This window comes from Passer montanus, unplaced genomic scaffold (assembly GCF_014805655.1).
Source record: "Passer montanus isolate IOZ18808 unplaced genomic scaffold, ASM1480565v1 scaffold16, whole genome shotgun sequence".
In the NCBI taxonomy this organism is placed as follows: Eukaryota; Metazoa; Chordata; class Aves; order Passeriformes; family Passeridae; genus Passer; species Passer montanus.
In genome coordinates, this window is record NW_024363160.1 from 11035285 (window position 1) to 11053316 (window position 18032).

The 18032-nt window shown below is 36.4% G+C and overlaps 1 protein-coding gene across 3 annotated transcripts in view; it reads right to left on the minus strand.

Annotated features, from left to right (window-relative positions):
- RP1 (RP1 axonemal microtubule associated) overlaps window positions 1-18032 on the minus strand; it is a 188458-nt gene that overhangs the window by 87760 nt on the left and 82666 nt on the right. For all 3 annotated transcript variants that reach the window (XM_039703103.1, XM_039703102.1, XM_039703104.1), the window contains exon 26: window positions 9815-10040. In XM_039703103.1, coding sequence (XP_039559037.1) covers window positions 9815-10040 — 226 coding nt within the window. The remainder of the gene's footprint in view (window positions 1-9814; window positions 10041-18032) is intronic.

Genomic DNA, 18032 nt, shown 5'->3' on the forward strand with positions numbered 1-18032 from the left:
ACTGAAAATACCAAAGGTTTTTTAACCTCCAGATTTACATGAAAAATTATTTGGGGTTTTAACCTTTGTTTCATCTGTTAAGAGAGGAATAACAATCACAAATCCAAGGGGTTTTAGATTTTTGACCCACATACAATGATGGGCCAGTAGATGAACAGCTCCCACACCTATAAAAAATGAACCTTGCTTTTTGAAGGTTTCTACATCTGTCACTAGTGAATGATTGGTCTTCCAAAAACAGCTCTCAGTTAAAATATATTTACAACTTTCTAAAGCCTCCCCTTATAGTCTAGACCAAAGTCTTACACACAAAAAATATATACATCTTCAAAGAATTCTGCAATATAATTTAGAATTACTGTATTAAGATATTCTATGCCACACTAATATTATTTTTATTACTATCAAGATGTGCCAATTTATTTTTTAAAAATTCTTTGCAGTGATCATGTACTATTATGCTTCATTTCAGTTTTTCTCTCTGTAACTTTAAAAAAGAAAAATTCCTGATTTCATTTTAATGGCAATTTTTCCATGCAGTGTTTCCATTCTAATCACAGCTGGCCATTTCTGCTGCCTTGTAGATCACAGGGAAGATTACTGTTTCATTTATGTGTAATTTTAACAGTTCTTGGGAGTGAAGAAAGGTAATAGAAGTCCTAGAAAACAAAATTAGTTCCTTTTAAGAAGGAACGAAGATGAAAACAGAATATAACAAACCAGAATATAACATAATATATAAAACAGAATATATATGTGTATATATATAAAAAATCTACAGTTACAATGTAAAGTATTGAAACTGGACAATACTCTACAAAAACTAGTTGAAGTACTGTTACCCTTAAACCACCAGATAGCTACTGTTATCTGACATTTCCATACATTTTTTATTCACTGGTTTCCAAATCAGCTTATAAAACTCAAACACCATGTTGTCCACCATCACTGTAAAACAGCTACTCCAGATTCCCAGATGAGAAGATAAACAAGTAGTAAAATAATACTGTAAATATTTGAGGGAGAAAAATATCACCACATACATTAAAAGATAGGAGAAATGTTTGGATAGACTCTATACTTAATCAAATTAGGGTATTTCTTTCAATCTGCGTAAAATTATCTGAAAACACTGTGTCTCCAACTCTTTATGACTATTACGACTGGGACTGTGAATGGAAGTGGTGTTCCTTGACCAATTTCATTATTTTCTGTAATTCCAAGTACTCATTGCAGCTCTAACATTCCTGTATTAATGTACCAACACTGCTTGTGAAGTATAAATGATCTCAGTAATACACATATATCTTCAAAAATTTGAAGTGCCTTATAAAAACTAGTTTCAAGGTCTTTAATATTAAAAAATCATGATAAAACAAATTATAGATATGAATAGTGAGTAGCAAAGATAAATTGACCTGATAATTAGCATAATTGAGCTTTATATCCAAATTACATTTTATATCATAACTGCTAATATAATCATAGCTGGCCAAAGGGCAGAGGATAAGGGGTGGCAGCAAACTATGACAGACAAACATGCATAAAAGCAGAGCCTTGCTGATCATGAAGGGGCAAAATCTTTAGGAGTGAGAAAGGACAGAATTTACACTTCTGTAAAAAAACCTAAAAATTATAATAATCTGTGACCAGAAATTTTAATAACAGGGCTGCACTACCCATGAAGCAAGATGCTGCAGGTGGTAAAAAAAGGGACATATTGACTTCAAGTTTCCTCCACATTTTTACATTCTTACTTTCTAGTTTCTTGGTTTTGAAAATGCAAAATATCTGTGGGAGGAAAGGAAAGGGTATAGAGTGTTTATGTTATGATTGTTTACATAGAAAGACTAGTATTGCTTACAACTACAAGTAATTTCCATGATCAAAAATAAAAAATTTAAGTAACTATAAGCACAATTTTAAAGCATATTCAATGGTGGGGTTTTTTTTTTTTAAGTTTAACAATAAATGTTTACAAAAACAAAATACCAACAAGTCTTTTTATGGAAGGAGAAGAGAACAAGAGGTAATTATAACAAAACACAAAGATATTAACAGATAAATAAATTGTACTACATTTTGTAGCACTGTGCATCTCTGTGGTAACCAGAGAGACGATAATGATCTAATCATTAAATAGAGCTTTCCTCTGCTACCAGCCTAAATAAATCAGTCTGAAGTAGACAGCATGCACATCTTGAAATGTAAAATACTGGAAAATATTTTCCACAGTTTCTTGCATCTATACATCCCTCACCATCTGTAAAATGCTAGGTCTGACATTTATTTAAGCTACACAATCTGCATTATTTATATAGGAATCTTTTTAACAAAAAAGACCAGTTTGTGCTTTAATTTTTTCTACAAATATAGGCTACTACAATACAGGCTATTATATTAGGATAATAAAAGGAATGTTTGCACCCCTTGAGTATATGTTATAATGCATTTCATAGGAATCACACAAAAAATGAAGCAAGGAAAATATTGTCCAAAACACACATACCTAATTAGAACATGGTGAACATGGCCACTATAGTGAAACACCTGCATATTCCAAAAAACATTCACTAAATAGATTGTGGACATTAAGCCTTTTCTGTGCAAATGGAAACCTAGGCACAGACCAGCCTGAGAGGATTCAAATTGTTCAAGTTTTATCAAGCAGTTCCTCTAGATTGCAGAACAGATACAAAAGGTGCTAGTGCTAATGGCTCCTGAGCAATCTTTAGATTGCTTAAAGCAAAGAAAAAAGTGATGATGCCACTCTGTAACACATAAAACAAGGTACAACAATTGTTTGATGGGACAATACAACCAAATCTGGAGAACAAACCTGCCCATCGAATGTACTGCTGAGACAAAAAAGACTCACCATATGTGAATTTTTTCCATTCGCAGTTTTCTGTATATTGCTCACAAAACACAGTTTTCTGTGTGAGAGTAAAGTGAAATAATCCTAGATAATGTGTTCAGCCTCTGAGACTGTGCTTTCACTTCTTTTGAGTAACCAACCTATTCTAAGGCCCCCATGGCAGGCCCATCTGCAATGGAGACCTCCTTCACTGCAGGAACAAAAAGCCATCCCAAAACTCTGAAAATTAGAAATGTATAGCCTGATCCCCTATTCTGTAGTAGTAATTTCATTTTATTATATACTGATTCAGTGAAACTACACCAGTTATAAACTACGGTGACAAAACACTCAGAGAGAGGTAAACCTATAGGCAAAAAAAAAAAAAAGACAAAAAAAGTTGAAAATTATTTCATAAAAACAGCCACTTAACAGAAGTCAGGAAACAGTGTTTCAGCACTGAGAGGGACCTGTGAGACTCACACCTAGGCATCTGTCCAATGCGGAGAACATCAAAGTAATAGAAGAAATGTCTTGGAAAACACAGTAACTGTGATAAAGGATATAAGAGGATTAATTAATACAGAATAGTAGGAAAAAAAATCTCAGCTAGCACTCAGTAAAAAAAAAAATCTTTCAGAAAATAAGTGATCGAAATCTTCAAATTGCTCACAGAGTAACCTTAGATAAGCTCTAGAAACCAAACAGAAAAATCTGTGACATGGATACATGGATGAAGCAGATGAAAAAGAGAACAAGAGTGTATTCAGACAGAGGTGAGGAGTTTCTAGAAAAACTTTATTTTTTATACTTTATACTACTTTAAAGTAGTATAATAACTGTGGTAAAAAATGACAGAACCAAATATGTAAAAAGTACTGTAGAGTCATACATATGAGCAGCCAAGTGTACTAGTACCAAATTTCCTGTCACTCAGCCTATAAAAATGCTGTCTCTTGAGATACTATCATGAGGCTTCAGGAGTTTTTTAAATTCCCAACTCCAGCTTCTGGCATCTATTGATAACATAAGAAGTGAACTACCTTGAACAAAAGAGGAGAAAGGAAGTTTTTCTGGTTATGAAGAAGAGGTAACCTACGGGCGTACTAAGGGTAATAGAATGTGAGTTAGGGAACACTTTTTTTCCAGATTTCCCATTTTGGGCATCTGAATCAGGGTTTCCTATACAGAAATTTTGTATATACCTGAGCCTTCACCAATGACAAGAGATAGTTTGGCCCCAGTTTGCAGACACAGTATATAATTATCAATTCCTTTTGAAGAAGTAATGTACAGAACTCAGTGACTTATGACACTTGCCTTTGGAAAAATATAAATAGTAAACAAATACCTCCAGTTGCTTCATGCTAAAGACTAAGTTAATATGTTGATATATTTTGGGAGAAGAAAACAAACCTAATAGAATTAAAGAAGAATTTATTATTGAGAATCTGAAAATGAGGGTTTTCACGGCAGAAACTTTGGTCTCTTTCTTTTGGTACAAACTGCTGTTGCATTGTCAGGTCTTTTCAAAGTAATTCCACTAAAAATACAGTAATTATTTAAGAATTCTGGCTAGGAGCAAATGAATTGAAGATCCACAGCTGTCTGTGCCTAATGACAGTGGTTTGCTTACAACACTGCTGAATCCCCTGGCTGGCTCTACTTCCTTCTTTCTGGTGTGCAGCATGGAGTAGTTTTAGAGCAAAGAACTAGGTCCTTTTTGGATGAAACTACGCCAGATAATACATTCCAGGAACACAATGACAACAATCTTGACACAAACTGGCAGTCAGTCTGAGGGAACAGACTAGAACAAGCCTGAAGTAACTTCCCTCTAGACTCCCATAAAGAGCACATCGGACACTTAACTAAGTGGGATTTTAGCACTGAGTGCTTCACTGAGCAAATTCACTCCCACCAGGCTGCCAGTGTAAACAGACACGCTGGCCAAAGAGCACAAAACCTGGAGAGATTTTAAATGACACACAACATTAAAATTGTCCAACTGTTTCTATTCAGTCCTCTCTTTATGCTGGCTTACCAAGATCCCAGAACACCATTGCACAGCATTGCTCCAGGTTTTGCCTTTTTTCCATATGACATGCCTGCTTGAATGAAATGGTCATTTTAGCTCAATCTGTCAAACAGCAAGGTTGAATCTCTGTTTTTGTCACTTGGTGTTTACCACTTGGCTTTCATAAAGGGTGTTTGGCATTTTGCCATGACAGAAGGGTAAAGATACAGGTTAGTGCAGCATTAAGGCTAAAAGAGAACAAATTCTTAATGGCTGGTACTGGTTAATAGGGACTATCTTCCCCTAAAGTGGTGCAATTTTGAAGACACAAATACAAAAGCAATATCAGGTTAGGACGTTTCAGTTAGAGTTATAACTGTCACTCTAATCTCCACTAACTGCTCTCCGCTAGTAATATTTCCCTCCGCTAGTAATATTTGGAGCAATAGTCTAAAAATATATATATTCCTCATGACATGCAAGAAAATTATCAGCTTTGAAAAAACACACTTGCTAATGAATTTTGCAATAAAGAAGCTTGACTATTTACTTATGTAGTTGGTGCTCCCTGAATGATAAAACAGAGATAAAAATTTTGTAGAGACAACACTTGTGTTATTACTATTTGCTTTGGTCATATTTTGCACTATTCCGGTCAGTGGCCACCTTCTAACCCTTCTGTATTTGTCTGCACACTTCTCCAAGTGGAAAAGAATACTAAATCTTTGGAGCTGGAATTTTTCCTGCCTCAGTCTCAGTATTTGTCTTTTATCTCATTTCAGTACAGTTATACCTTTGAATATGTGAACAAGAACAGGACACATTTACCCATTTATATCCTCATTTGACATTTGTGTTCACATAAACATGGCAGTAAGAACATTCAATATCTCTTGCATCAGGTACCCCTTTGGAACAAAAGTTCATCCATATCTGAAGACAATCCATGTTAGGATCTGTGATAAAGGTCTGCACATGGACAGAGGAATACAGGCAGGGGACAGTCCAGGTAACACCCTGCTCTGGCTTCTCCAAAACCCATCACAAGAACCACCAGTCCATCTCCACAATCACAGGTGCACAAGGGCAGGTGGGAACCCACAGACACTTAGGGAAAGGGGACACTCTGCCAGCCCCTGCAGCAGTGTCCCAGGAGTCTCAGTCTGGGCATAAAACCCACCACGATGAGACAATTTGGAGGATCTATCATACTTATGATATGGGGTTTGATGCCCCAAGGGTGTCAGATGCAATATAGGGCAGAAGAGAAGAGGATTTTGTGATTGCAGAGGACTTGTAAGACATTTAGGAGAGCAACTAAAGGCAGGGAAATAGATGGATCAAGGTGACCTGGGGAGGAAATGGTGTTAGAAAATAGATCACATCTGTTGTCTGTGTGTGTGCATGTGTGGGTAGGGAGTCCAAGTACCAGCAACTGGACTTGGAGTCCTGCATGGCAACAGCTGGAAAGACTGAAGGGAATAAAACTGTCAGTGAGTGGAGTGGGACCAGGGGTCAGAGGCCCATGTCTCTGAGTGCAAGACCACAGGAGCAGCCAGGTGTTGGAGGGACCATGGGAGTCCCGCTCAGCTGCCAGAGACACCCTGAGGTGTGGGTATCTTTAGGGGCGAGACCTGCTGGGCTGGGCATGAGGGAAATGGCCTGTACCAGAAGCTGGAGCAGAGTTGCAACCTCAGGGGCTCATATGTCCATTCACCATCAAGTGGAGAGACTGGGATCCAGGAGCAACTGGGGATTAGACAGAGTGTGTGAGCCCAGCTGTTGGATCTACCTTGTACACACCTGTACACATACACAGTCCTGCTCTTGGACATCTGTCCTGCTCAGCCAGAGTGGGGCAGGGAGAGGCTGCTGGTGCTGTGTTTGTGTGACTGCTCTGCGTGTCTGGGTGACCTGTGCAGCTGGCCTTGATGTGTGGTACATACCTGTGCTCTCTGTGGGTGCTGACTGGGATGTGCTGGGCCTTGCTGCTGGTTGGACCTGGGGCCATGCAGCCGTGGCAGCCTCACTGAGCTGCCACCTCTGGTCTGATTCCCCTAATATTCCCGTGCCATAAAGCTAAGTCAAAAGCATTCAAAGTCTTCGATCTTATTGTCATTGAGTGATTTATTTTAAGATTTACCCAGCTCGGGGCATGATTACTAATTTTCAATACCTATCATTTAGAAAATAATTGAATAACTTTTATTTTGTGCATCACAGTATAACAAGGGGATGAAATCATATCTAAAGATCAACAAGTGAAAAATCCAATGCTTGTAAAATTTGGTAAACTAAAATGTATCTGGAACTGCTAGAAAGGAGAAAAAAAACCCCACAAACTGCATAGAAGAATAACAGAAAAAAAAACAAACAAACAAAAAAAAAAAAACCAAAAAAAAAACCCAAACAAACAGTACAACAGCATGCTGAATTGCTGAATTCAGGGACAACTTCAAAGACAAAAAAAAAAACCCAAACAAACAACCAAAAACAACAGTACAACAGCATGCTGAATTCAGGGACAACTTCAAAGACAAAGCAGGTGTTTTCTAGATCCCAAGATAGAAAAACAAAAGAGAAGATGTAATAGGAAGAGAAAAAGAAGCCACGGACCCACAAGCTTTGACAATGTGGAAAAAATAAGTAAAGGGAAGAAAAAGGCAGACTTGCATTGGAGGGACAAGAAACCTGAGTTAAAAATGGAAGTTGAGACTGGTGTGATAGAGAGATTGACAAAGCACTGAAATCAATACTTGGAGTAGGAGACCAGATTAGTGTCAGTTTTCTGAACTGGCTGAAGAACAGTGAGAAAAACTGAGAAGGGCTGTCAAGGTGAGAAATCTGAATGGAAAAGAAGCAAGTTCAGAGAGGAAGATAAAGAAAAGCTAACAAATTCAGGAAATAAATTCAGATTTTAAGGCAAGATGCCAGGAAAAAAATGAAGCCAAGGAGTCAAAAAACCGTTCCAAGGCTTTGGGTCCGTATTGGCTGCATAGAAAACTTCAGCTGGGGAAAGGGAGAAAAAGAATGAGGAAAAATTACCACTTCTTCTGAGAGGGAAGCTGAGCAATGAGGTAAGTGTTTAAGAACAGCAATTACAAGAGCAATGCCTTCTGTGCTTAGTTTACATTTGTTTGCGTTGTTTAAAGTCTCGAGCACATGACTTTTATACTTAAGCAAATCTGTTATCACTAGATCACAGATTAAATTGAAAGTACAGAATACAAACTCCTAAATCATATCAAATCCTCATTAAGTAATTGCCAGCATGTAGTTTCTTCTGCTGGAGAAAGTGACTTGATGTGGTTTGCTCAGTCCTTGTAAGCAATTAGCTTTTAAATGGGAAATGAAAATGGATAGTGTTTCATTTTCTTGTTCTTGAGAAAATAAATAGGAAATCCTTTGGACTCCTTGCTGAGTTTGTATTGATGTTCAATTTAAATGTTCCTAAAATCAATAACTAATTAGTAAAACTTAAATTTTTGAGAAATTTCCAAGTTCTTTTGGAAATGTGTATTTTCTTACATACTTGAAACACATATTTTAATAGTGTTCCTGCAAATACAAGGAAATGTGCAGTAATAAAATGATTAAAGACTATATAAATGTGCTGTTTTAAAGATATTTCCATCATTTGATAGAACTGACTTGATTTTTCAAATATAAATATATATAGAGAGAGCATTGACCAGAACATTAGTACTTTTCTATTAATAGATTTTTCATACTGCATGAAGATTTGAATTATTAATGCTGAATTGATTGTTTGTACAAATTAATTGGCTTCTGCACTATTGCACCAGTAAATGACATATATGTCATTGTTGAGTGGCATATAGTACTGTGGTACATGTCAGTGATCATAAGACTTGGTTCATCCTGATCAGTCCCATTTTTTGAAATCTCCAACTGAATTTAATAACTATTCTGAAAAAAAAAAGCCAAAAAAGAGCAAAGCTGAAATGTGAGCTGGCTCATACATGTTTTTCAACATCATCTGCCCTCTGCAACAAAACATTCACACATCATATTCTTAATATTTTTTTCAGAGAATTAAATTATTTTGACTTAAGGGTTTTCACTTCTGTGATATTTTCTTCTGAACTTATTTAATTGTCATTAAATACATTGTGATCTCTTTTATGTTGAATCCCAGACACCTTACAAAACTCACTGCATCAGCTTGAATCCTCTTTACTAAATGATATCACCTATGTAAGACCTATCACTGTCAGACATTATTTGCCATCAGCTGCATTGTTCTCATTCTATTAATGTAAAGAGAATCTATTAAAAAAAACCCCACACATAGTGATTATACTGAATCCATATTCTTCTGTAAAGGCCCAGGACTTTTAAAATAATAACTTTATATGATGGGCTGTTTCCCACTTCACTTGAAGAGAATAAAGTGCATCAGAGCTGTCATAAACTTTGAAGTTCCAAAGTGTCATACTGCAGTTAACAATTTCTATGTGAATGGCTGTGGCTCAAGCCTGATTTGAAAAATGCGTGTGTGATGATTCAGATCATGGATTTCTTGCAAAGTATGTTTTATGCAGGACAAGAAAGGATGATCTCAAACCTGCTAAATGGAACTGGATATCACATGACATTACATACCTTGATTTCCTACCTGATGTCTTTCTCTAAAGAGCAGTATTTACCAATGATGCATGAGCACTCTGAGAAATCAAACATTTTATAGGGTAAGATACCCTGGCCACAGGGTATTCTGATTTTGGGAAGGAAAGGTTAACGAGGTTAAGGGATCACTTCCCTCTCCTGGAGCTAGAAAGTGTCTGGAAGGGATTTCTTCATGGTTACACTGGCTTTTGGGCAGGAGGGCTTTTGTTGCCCTGGAGGAAACATGAAAAGCTGTCAATACTCACAGGATAGGGTTAGTGAACACATGATGTAAAATATTGAGCACGTACATGGTAAAAGCTCCTCTGCAGGGTTTCTTATGGCCACTTCTCTCCATGTATCACCTTCATCCTTGTCTTCAGAAAGCCAGCTCTCTATGGGGAGACAAATCTCTTCAGCAGAAACAGGGACTACTCTTTCAAGTCTGACTTCCTCCAGGTACCAGCTGGGATCATTTCCAGTGTTGTCATGGCCAATGCGGATTTTATATAGTTGTCCAAGATCTCTGAGATTAATCTGTAAAAAAAAAAAAATTTAAAAAAATTCAGATTTTAATAACAAATTACACTGTTGTCTTTAGCCATCCTTCTTATACTGGGCATGCAAGCTAAATGTGCAGCTAACATAGCCAAGAGTAATAAGTTTTGTTCGAAAACTAAGCCTTAATATAAAATGAATCCCAGAGACAAAGAGTGAAAACATGTGGAGTAGTCTGGAAGTGCAATTTTATTGACTTCAGTACCACATTATTTAAAGTGAGTAAAGGGTTCAGAGAATGCAGTCTGTTTCTAGACCTCTTCAAGGAATCCATTTTCTAGTGTTGTAAATGTAAATCTCTATTCCTAGACAAATCCTTTAACAAGCAGAACTAAGTTCAGTCATTGCTACACCAAATCATACAAGTCCATACAGTCACCATCAGCAGAGCCCTATTATCTATTCCTACCACTTATCAGTCTGCTACTTTTCTCATTGACTTCTGTTTTATGTGCTCTGGTGCCAGGGTTAACTGTTTCTGTAAGTGCTGATGCTACACTGCAGCAAATGTAAACAATAAAACATGGCTATGTCGCATTGAATATTGCAGCCTTGAAATAAGAGCCGCTATGTTTTGAGTTGCAGAAGTATTTTGGACAATTCTGATGGCAGGAATCGAAGCACAAAAGCAGGGTTAACCACTTTCAACCATTTTTTTTTTAAACATTTTTATCAGTGTTGTGTTTGAAAGGTCATGGTAATTGGGAAGAAAATCACCAAGTAAAAAAGAACAAAAAAGAGTTGTTTCCTTTACTATTATAGCAATTTTGTACTATTTCACATCAAAACAAAAAGGATAAAAAGGAAACAAACATCCCTGAGGCAAGCCTGGCACAACTCGCTCTCATAGGCTGAGGGCATGACATGTATGCTAGTAGTAAAAAGTCTGAACAGAGTCTTACTTATGACCATTGTAGTAGGTTTTGCTATATTAAAACAGTATGTTAAAGTAAGATGTGCCAGCTGAAGATACAATTATAGCCTTAATGCAATAAAACCATGTACCTCAAAGATATACTCTTAATGCTCTCAGTGGAATTACAACAACAGATATAAAAAGCAGTCTGACACTAGCCACAAATGTAGCCAGGACATAGGCTAAGTTGCCCTAATAAATGTCACCCAGCTGCAAAACAGAGACCTCTGCAGGACCTCTCTTAGTCCCTGGGCAAGGGACTAAGGTTACCTTGAAAATAAGTATAAAATTATATGAAAACTCTCAACCTTTATTGCAAACTCGGTAGAGTATGGTATTGGTGAACAACAAAGGTGGTGCTCTCCTGAGACACAGGCACTGGCTGCTATTTGTGGATCAGAAGTGTTAAAGGAAAATTTTGGAAATAAACCACTTATTCCTAGTGATCTTATGTCCATGATTAAATTCTGGCTTAATCCCTGCTAAAAGAGAAGCATCACAGCCATCGTAGATTATTGTATGCAATAATCATTACTATGATTCTTGGTCAGGACCAGGAAACTCTATTAAAGAGCCCATTTCAATTTCTGAAGCAGCTAATCAGTCATTTGTCTACGAAGAAAACAAAAACACTCATAAAGCAAATCTTGCTTATCTATTTTATATACATATATATATGAGTTTTAGTATGAATTATATGAGTTGGCTCAAAAGTGAAGCTAAAACTTCTTAAATCATATTGATTTATCATATTATGCTAAAGTGGATTTTTTGTTGTTGTTGTTGTTGTTCCAGAAGGAGGTCTAAGATGTGAGATATGTTTCCAGGTGAATTCCCATGCAAAGATCATGAACATGTCCTTCTGGTTGCTTTCCTCCTGCTGTGCTCCAGCAGATCCATTTCCTTCTTATGCTGGAGGCCCTAGAGCTGCATGCAGCACTTCAGGTGGGGTCCCACAAAAGCAGAGTAGAGGGACAGAATCACTGCCCTCAACCTGCCAGCTGCACAATAGGTGATTTTAGTCAGATCCCTGATACAACCAGAGAAAATATCACAAAAATAAACACATGTAGGAGAGCTGACCAGAAAATGGTGGGGTGAAAGGAAAGGAAAAAAAGGCAATTTGAAAAAGGAGAGTAAAATTGTGAAGCCCATTCATCACCATATCAGCATGCAGGGACTTCCTGCTACTGGATAACCAAGAGAGCAATCCATCAAACCTAATCAAATGAAGTTTCAAGGTAGAGAACAGGAACCTCTGTCCAGGCCTTTAAGTTTCTCCAGAAGATGTATCTAGTTGCAACTAGTTCAATTAGATTTGTTCAAGTCCTGTTCAGCGTCTCTAAATATATATGTCCTTGTGTCCTTCTATACTTCCTATCCCTCCCTAACATTCACACTCTAAAAGCAGTTATGACATAACCAAAGTAAGAAAGCTATGATCACGTGCTAAAGGGGAATTTGTCCAAAGTTTCAAGTCAAATATATTTGCTTGCTTTCAGCTAAAGGAAGAAACAACATCAAGCATTCTTGTCTACTTGACTTACAAAATAAGAGGTTTTGTATGGTAAACTATGCTGTACTTACAGGTAATGGCATATTTCTGAGTCTGAAAAGACTCAAAAATAATTCAAAATACAGAACACTGCTTATTTGATAACAGGCTTAGTAATATGCCTATAATTTTTGCATAATATCATTTTTCTGAATAATTGTTTATTAGTAACCTTGAGGGAGAAAAGTCATATTTATTGTTAGGTGGAAATTAGGCAATGGCAGAGGGGAAATCAATTGTATATGATGTTCTGAAAGACACATAATACAATTAGAAATTTATTTTCAGTACCAGTTGCATATTTGGGGCTTGGAACAATTCATCTTGATGTCAGATCAGATATCACATTGGTTTCTCAGTGGTATTGACTTACTAACATGTTATTTTTTGTCAATTGGAATCCCGTCAAATGCATGTCAAAATTTGCTCTTGCAGTGAAATGCAGAGGAAAATATTCTCATAACACAGTAGAGCTAATGATATTCTTTTGACAATATAAACATTGTCTTGAGGTTGCTTCTTCCTTTCCCATGTTGAATAAATTGCCTTGAACTTCTGCATGACTTAAACACAACCTGGCATTTAGAAATCTCCTTTCACAGCCAGAACATTCTGTAAAAAGTTGTAGAACAAAGTTGACTTTGTCGCCCTTGCTAACAAGGTGCTTACAAAAACTGCAGTTTAGTGGCTCTATGATGTTCCAGCACTAAAGCTGCAAAAGTAACATTCCTTTTTATATGGAAACAGCCATTCTGATAGGCCTGTAATAAATGTCCAAAGAGGAAAGGATGAGTTCCAGGGCTAAAGCATCACTCTGAAAATCAGGCAGCTAGATTCTATTCCTGGATTTGCTTTAGGCTTCCTGAGGAACTACAAAATTCACAAGCCCATTTTGCTCCACTTTCTCAACTATATAAGGACAACATTTACATGTCTCTTACAGGGACATTGCAAATCTCTCTTCATAAATTTTGAGATTCTAAGAAAAAGGTACAGCTCCAAAATTCTGTATTTTTTTCTAAAATGTTCTGTTAATTTTGTATTAGTTGCTACTTCTCTAAAATTCAATTGAGATATCAAAAATTATTAATTGTAATGATGTATTAGAGTTTGGACATGGAGGGAAATTCAAATTCCATTATGACATGGTTTACATCAGCTACCTGTAGAATATAAAACCTAAACTGCAGAGGTGACAAACAAGTGAGTGGAAACACAGATTGAGTTAAAGGGATCTAGACCCCAAAAACATCAGGTATGGTGACCTTCTTAGGGATGACCTTTTAGAGAAATCTTCTACAAATGCCAACCTCTTCCCAGGAGAAGATTTTACAAAACACCTGAGCCATCATCTACAGTTAACTTGTTGGTTGATTGTGGAACTCCTGATGCATTAACCAGTTTGTGTTAAGTCCTGTAATAAATTCTACAGGGGATGGGCTTCATATAGACCTTGCTTATGTGACAGTCTGCCAGCACTTAATAAGCTTAAAAATATCATTGTTACTACAATGGCAGTGGTAATTCTGTTGTCTTTGTAGGATTTTTCTTCACTTTCACATCATATATCATGGTACAAGTACCAGTATAAATTATTGAAAAAACTGTCCACCACTTTCAAAAGGCCATGTTTTCACACACAGCATCTTTGATTTAGTCATATTCTAAATTTTTTCAAGCAGTTAAACTAGACTGACCTGCTATACAATACACCTATATACTTTGCTCATTGGTACTATTTATAGGAATAAATAATCTTCTTACCATAGACAATGGGAACATTTTCATTAAATCATATGTTAGACAACTTGGCCTTTTTGAAATTGAAGCTTAACAAAGCTCATATTTTACAATTTGTCTCTAAGCATAATTGAAATCCAGGTTTATCAGCAAGAAATTCTACCTAAAGAGGATGCAAGGACTAAATTTTAATTCCATTTCTAAATGAACTATGCAAATACACTTTTTGGTCCCTAGCATACCTGTGATATTTTGAATGGAGTTGGTATGACCTATCTTCATGTACTTAAGATGTTTAACTAAGTGAAAAGTGAAGTTCTTTGTCGGAACAAGAAAAGGTTCAGTGGAAAGATACTTTAATAAAAGGATGGAAAAAATACATTAAATTACTCATTTTCTCTTCTCTTTACTAAAATAAGCAAAAATAATATCACTGTTTTCCTGTTGTGCAGAGAGTATCCTGCAATCTCTTTGAGATAAACTCAGGCTAGTATGAAAATTATTTGGATAAATCAACACTTCAGAGGCAGCTGCACCAAAATCGTAATGTCTAACACACCCACCAGAGAATGTCCTTGACAGACCATTATTAATTTCATGTAAGGCTACTTCATTAACAGAATTTCAGAGAAGTCATGTACAGCAGTTGGATTCCCAAAAGAAAGAAGACTCATTGGTTGCATTAAACTTCCACAGCATCAGCATATAATAGAAAAATCTTTGGAAGTAGATGATAATTTTTAATTGTGAACATGCAGCTAATAACTGTTGCCAAAAATGCAATAACTATTATACCAGTACAGTACAAAGGGTCCACGCATGCTGATTGCTTTTTCCAGATGTCTGAATTCAGCCAATTTGTTAATTGTGCCTGAAAAACTTGGCACAGTTACACACTAACTCAAGAATTAGAATATGTCACAGGTGCTCACACAGAAACATAACAGTACCATGAAAAAGGGTGGATACAGACATGTAAGGAAGAGGATTAAAGGCCACACAAAGATCAGCATTATTTTTTCCTACTTCATTCTTGCTTTGGTCACAAAAACAGATTAGTTAAACCAATACTGCTCATTGCATAGTGACTGTTAAAACACTTTCTTTTCCAGGGCACTCAAGCTCTGGAAGAACTTCACTTTTACTATGGGGTTAATCAAATTATGCCAACAGCAAGTACAAATATTCATATATATGTGTATATAGACACACTTGATACTGCAGTACACACTGCTTAATTACTGAACAAGTAACACCACATTCCCCACTTCCATTTCTTGAAGATGAGATGAGCTTGCTTTTCTCCAAGATTTTTTGTGAGCTCTTTACAATCCTGTGTTGTTTCTAGAACAAGGTAAATTTTGTTTAATGCTCAGCCTGTAGCTGATTAAGATAATTTTACATACTTCTTCCTTTTATCTCAGTAAGGGATGAGGTTCATCTTGTTATCTTATGCATTTCACAGACAGTGACAGTTTCAAGTGAGTAACAGTCATGGGTATGACTGTTTTATGCTGCCTTAAGCAGATCTGAATAAAGCCTGGGCTTCTCTAAGTTTTATTCAACTGTTTCTGGACCTAAATGGTCACTATGAAAAGCAGGGACAGCTGGAAAATAACAGGACACAAGCAATGACCAGCTTTTAGGCATTGTCAGTCCCATGGTAAAGAGTGTGGATAGCTACATTAGTGCTTGTGTTCTCTTTTGCAACCTTCCCACTCTGGAAGGATTCTAACTGAGCTCATTTCAGCCTCTTTTATTTCAACATCACGAGCAAAAGCATGAAAATGGATTTGTTTCAACCTATTTTTGAAACATTTAGTTTTCTTCTCACTGCTTCTCATTTTACTGTGGAGATCTCAGTTTTGACTGCTGAAATAATGACTATGGATCCAGAGTACAGGAATGAAAGACTCACAGTGAAACACAACTGATTCTTAGAGTCTGTAGGGCTGATTCTAAAGGAAGGAGTTTTAATTATTTATGTACAGGTTATTTAAAATGTCTGATAACTTTATTCAAACAGGAGGAAAACAAAATTAAAAACAGCAGATCAAGTTTTAAGTGTAGCACATTCTTGAGACACAGTACAGCATGAAGGTGCACTTGATGAACACAACTCTTAATAAAGAAAGTAAAGTGGAAGTGGAAGGAAAATGGCTGTATTTAACTCTTTAACAGTCTCATCATAGGAGCACTATTTATTAAGTTTTATGGTATTAAGTATCTCTTCAAGTATTATATAAGCCCTGCTTTTTTTCTCCCTATATTACTTTCTGGTATTTGCCCTAGACCATAGAGCGTTTAAAGGATTGTTTATGTGGATGAACAAGCTCTAAATCATGCAAATGGATGTGGCACCAGCTTTAAAAGTTATAAAAATGAGCTCATGCAGCAAAAATCACACCAGGGATGGATTTCAGTTTCCAATGCTCCTAAAATATCATGCATACTTCATGTTCTGTACTTGCAAACATGGAACAGCTACCTTCCTTACAAAGACAGCCACCAACCCCAAAATATAATCTAAGGTTAAACTGAAGATTTTGAATAGTTCTTAGGAAAATTTCAGCACTTCTAGTAGTTTAGTGTTATTTTTTTTAATTGACAATGTTTTGAGATTCTTAAGACCAACACCACCCTAAAGAGAATGAAGAGGGGATTATGAAGCAAATTCACAAAGCAAATCATGGAAAAAGCCTTGTTAGGCAAATGCTAGATCCTGCCACTAACACTAAGGCAAGCAGTATTTTGAAAGCAGATCTACTGAACCAGTCAGTGTTTTTACTGGTTTCATTATTACTAGAACAGCAGAACTTGTACCCGAAGGTATGGAATTATTATGTATGGAAGTAATAAAAATTGAGAGATTGCAGCTGGTTTTTACAGAAGATAATAGGCTTACAGTCTTATGCTTAGTTCTCTTTGACACAGAAGGGAATATTTAGCATGACCAAACTTTAAAGGAATATTTTAAAAGAATTTCTTTATCAAACAGTGTGTACAGTCATGAGAGATAATTCGGCATGTTTCAAAGAATGATGATGCAGAATACTGGACTCTAGAGAATATAATTTACAATATAATTAAAGCTCCAGTGTCTTCAGCAACCCAGTGTTCTGCCAAAATCAGTATTTTTGAAATACTGAGAAATACTGAGGGACTGTGATGACACCAGAGGAAGATGCAGGAAACAGATCAGAGTTGTGATGAAAGCTGTAACTTATGGTAGATTGATATTCCTCTACTGGAGAAGGAATGACTCTCAACAGAAAAATGATGCCCTAAAAACTATGCCTGAATAGTAACAGAAGCAGAAAACCACAGCCCAGAAGTATTTTCTTTGAACACATTGGGACAATTCAGAGCAGAAAAGGAAATCCATCAAATTTAATTCTGTTTTTTTTCCTGCTCCCATATTGTTTATCCTTGACATACCCATCTGGTAGGAAAAATTGCTAAGCCACAAGAGAAAATGCTGTGCAGAGTACATATGACTGTCTTGAGGAAACCTAGAACCCAGGACTCCAGTCAGAAACAAGAACTGTCCCCATCACACATTTGTAAATTACCTTCAATGAATTTCATGTACTGCCATCATATGGAAATCTCTAAGGTAATGGCCTTGTTACATTATACCTGCATTACAATGGACTTTGGCCAGTTTTTAATTTCATTTACACAGACCTTAATCAGAGATAGCTAAGGTTAATGAAGTTACACTTGCTTTATAAAGCAATAGAAGCAACAATAAAATTAA